At 36.6% G+C, this 3,007-nt stretch overlaps 1 protein-coding gene across 1 annotated transcript; it reads left to right on the top strand.

The window, feature by feature from the left end:
• The first annotated feature begins 232 nt into the window (after positions 1-232).
• Positions 233-2,618, top strand: LOC141660742 (uncharacterized). Its single transcript, XM_074467731.1, has 3 exons — positions 233-381; positions 862-1,562; positions 1,990-2,618. The coding sequence occupies exons 1-3, from the start codon at positions 233-235 to the stop codon at positions 2,616-2,618; spliced, it is 1,479 nt and encodes a 492-aa protein (XP_074323832.1).
• The last annotated feature ends 389 nt before the right edge of the window (positions 2,619-3,007 follow it).

Raw genomic sequence — 3,007 nt, 5'->3', positions numbered from 1 at the left:
TTGTACGTTGTATAGGAGGTATTAAAATATGAAAGCTTTTTCTAATGATTTAATTTTACACTTCGACAATAAAATGACATGTATGAAAATCATACTATTTTTTAATTTAATACCTTGGCATTTTACAATGTTATACGTCATAGAATTTCAAAAGCGTGGACTGTCACATGCTCACATGCTTATTTGGTTGCATCCAAACGATCGTCCAAAGACCACAGACCGAATAGATAAAATGGTGTCTGCAGAAATTCCTGATCCAAGTATTGATCATGTTGGATACGAAGCTGTAAAGAATTACATGATTCACGGACCATGTGGAATTGATTGTGTTAATTCTCCATGTATGGCTAAAGGCAGTTGTACTAAACATTTTCCTAAAAGGTAAATCTTCGTCATTTACACCATAGTCGTACTAAACATTTTCCTAAAATGTAAATCTTCGTTATTTATACCATACTCAACGAATTTATTATAACAGTTCATATACTTAATGATATTGAATTATAAAATTGTTTTATCCTTTTTAACAGGTATAATTCGCACACATTCTTCGATTACTGTGGCTTTCCTATTTATAAAAGAAGGAAAACATGAATTACTGTAAACAAAAAGGGAATTGAGATGGATAATCGTTATGTTATCCCATACAATCGAGATCTTCTAATAAGGTTTCAATGTAACAAAAATCTAGAGATTTTTAACAACTCAAGATCACTGAAATATCTATTCAAGTATTGTCTGAAAGGACATGATACCACAACCATGTGTCTGAGGAAAAAAACAACCGCAAAGACTGTCACCACAACACCAATCTCTGGAGAAACGTCTGATTGATGAAGTTAAACATTACTTGGATGGTAGATATATTTGTGAATCTGAAGCATCCTGGAGGATATTTGGTTTTGACATCCATTCCCGTTGGCCTTCAGTTGAACGATTGCTAATACATCTACCAAATGACAAGCACGTGTCGTTCAGGAACTCACAAAATCTACATGAGGTGTGCGACAATGCAGGATCCAAAAAAAGCAAATTTGAAGCATGGTTTGATGCAAATAGAATATATTCAGAGGCCAAAAATTTCACCTATTCAGAATTACCAAGCAAGTTTACCTGGCATCCACAACCGGGTGTCTGGAAACCAAGAAAAAGAGGTGATGTCATTGGTAGGCTTTCTGAAGTACATTCATCCAGCGGTGAAATATTATATCTCCGCATGCCCTTGCTTAGGATTAAAGGTGCTGTTTCTTTTGATGATTTGAAGACAGTCCATGGCCATATTCATAAATCTTTTCACGAAGCTTGTGCCGCACTAGGTCTCCTCCAGAATGACCAGCAATGGCACGAAGCTATAGCTGAAAATTCACATATATCCATGCCTCCACAACTACGTGCAATGTTTGTCAACATTGTAGTTTACATTCCAATTTCTCATTCGCGTAGTTTTTGGGACACTCATTGGGGATGCATGTCGGATGATATTATTCTTGTGAGACGACACCTCACTAACAATCCAAATCTTTGTCTATCAGATTATGATATCCAGAATTACGCTCTTGCAGGTATGAGTTTTAATTCTTCTTTCATCCCTATCATTTTCCGGTATGTACCTAACAGGATAAATTTTATGTACATTTATTCCAGAGACTGAGAAATTGTTGAACGATATAGGTAAAAGCCTGAGAAACTTCCCAGATCTGCCATTTCCAGGAGAAACATATTTTTCCAACTCTGACAATAGGCTAATTCTTGAGGAAACATCCTATAACACAGAAGATATCAAGAAAATCTACAAAAAAAATCATAGTCTTCTGAATGATGAATAGAAGAGAGTCTATGATTCAATTTTTTATAATATCTACCAGAAAAAATGTGGTGTTTTCTTCGTTTACGGGAGTGGAGGTTGTGGAACTTTCTTGTGGTAGACACTATGTTGTCGATTACGGTCGGAGCATAAGATTGTGCTTCATGTGGCCTCATGTGGTATAGCTGCCATGTTGCTTCCCGGTGGAAGAACCGCACACTCCCGCTTTCACATTCCTCTCAAACTTGATGAACATTGTTCTATCGCGTTAAGACACGGGACCGATATTTCCGAGCTTATTCAACAAACCGATTTAATAATTTGGGACGAGGCACCTATACAACATCGTCATGCATTTGAATACGTTGATCGATCCTTGAGAGATATTATGTCTGATGTTGATAAAAGAAGAGCTAAAAAGCCATTTGGTGGTATAACCATTGTTTTTGGTGGAGATTTTCGGCAAATACTTCCAGTTATTCCAAAAGCGTCAAGAGATGAAGTAGTTTGCGCTACCCTCAATAAATCCAAGCTTTGGGATTCTTGTGAAGTATTTATATTGAAGCAAAACATACGGCTTAATGCAAAAAATATAGAATCGGAGAATAAAATTATTGCTGAATTCAACAAGTGGCAGCTTGCGGTCGGTAATGGTAAGGAAACCAATATCGTTCATACGTCTGGAGATCCTATCCAGAAGCTTTTTGAGGTGACATACCCAGATTTTCTACAGAATATCTCTTCGCATGAATACCTCGGATCAAGGGCTATACTGACATTTACTAATATCGTGGTGGATGAAATTAATACATAGCTTCTTGAAAAATTCCAGGTAATTTGTTTATGTGGCGCCCCAAAATTCGGGGCCAGGAATCTCGGAGGCCATGCCATCTAAAGTACTACAACCACATAATTCACACTACAATATATAAATACTCATGCTTCACGACCCCACACTCATCACACACACACACACTTACAGGTTATTGTCTTGGAAATGAACCATTCATAACTAGAGTAATTCAACCATCAATTGATAATTATTACAACCCAAAAGTGATTAAGTCTTACCGGAGAGTAACCTTTAAGTAAGGCTAGTCCGTCGGAAAAATATACGTTTCTTGTTTATTACCTTACATAAGTCATACTTACAAATAAGCCGAACTAAAAACAACTGAAAACTAATCCAGCTTATTCCGACTA

This window comes from Apium graveolens, chromosome 5 (genome assembly GCF_009905375.1).
Source record: "Apium graveolens cultivar Ventura chromosome 5, ASM990537v1, whole genome shotgun sequence".
Lineage (NCBI taxonomy): Eukaryota > Viridiplantae > Streptophyta > Magnoliopsida > Apiales > Apiaceae > Apium > Apium graveolens.
The sequence above is the reverse complement of the archived record's forward strand: the minus strand, read 5'-3'. Positions and strand labels throughout refer to the sequence as shown.

What these genes read in the sequence shown, in the direction of transcription:
- LOC141660742 (XM_074467731.1), top strand. Translation starts at nt 233, where the DNA reads ATGGTGTCTGCAGAAATTCCTGATCCAAGTATTGATCATGTTGGATAC. An exon ending in ACTAAACATTTTCCTAAAAG is followed by an intron (nt 382 to 861) that starts GTAAATCTTCGT and finishes CTTGGATGGTAG; the next exon opens with ATATATTTGTGAATCTGAAG. An exon ending in CCAGAATTACGCTCTTGCAG is followed by an intron (nt 1,563 to 1,989) that starts GTATGAGTTTTA and finishes CATGTGGTATAG; the next exon opens with CTGCCATGTTGCTTCCCGGT.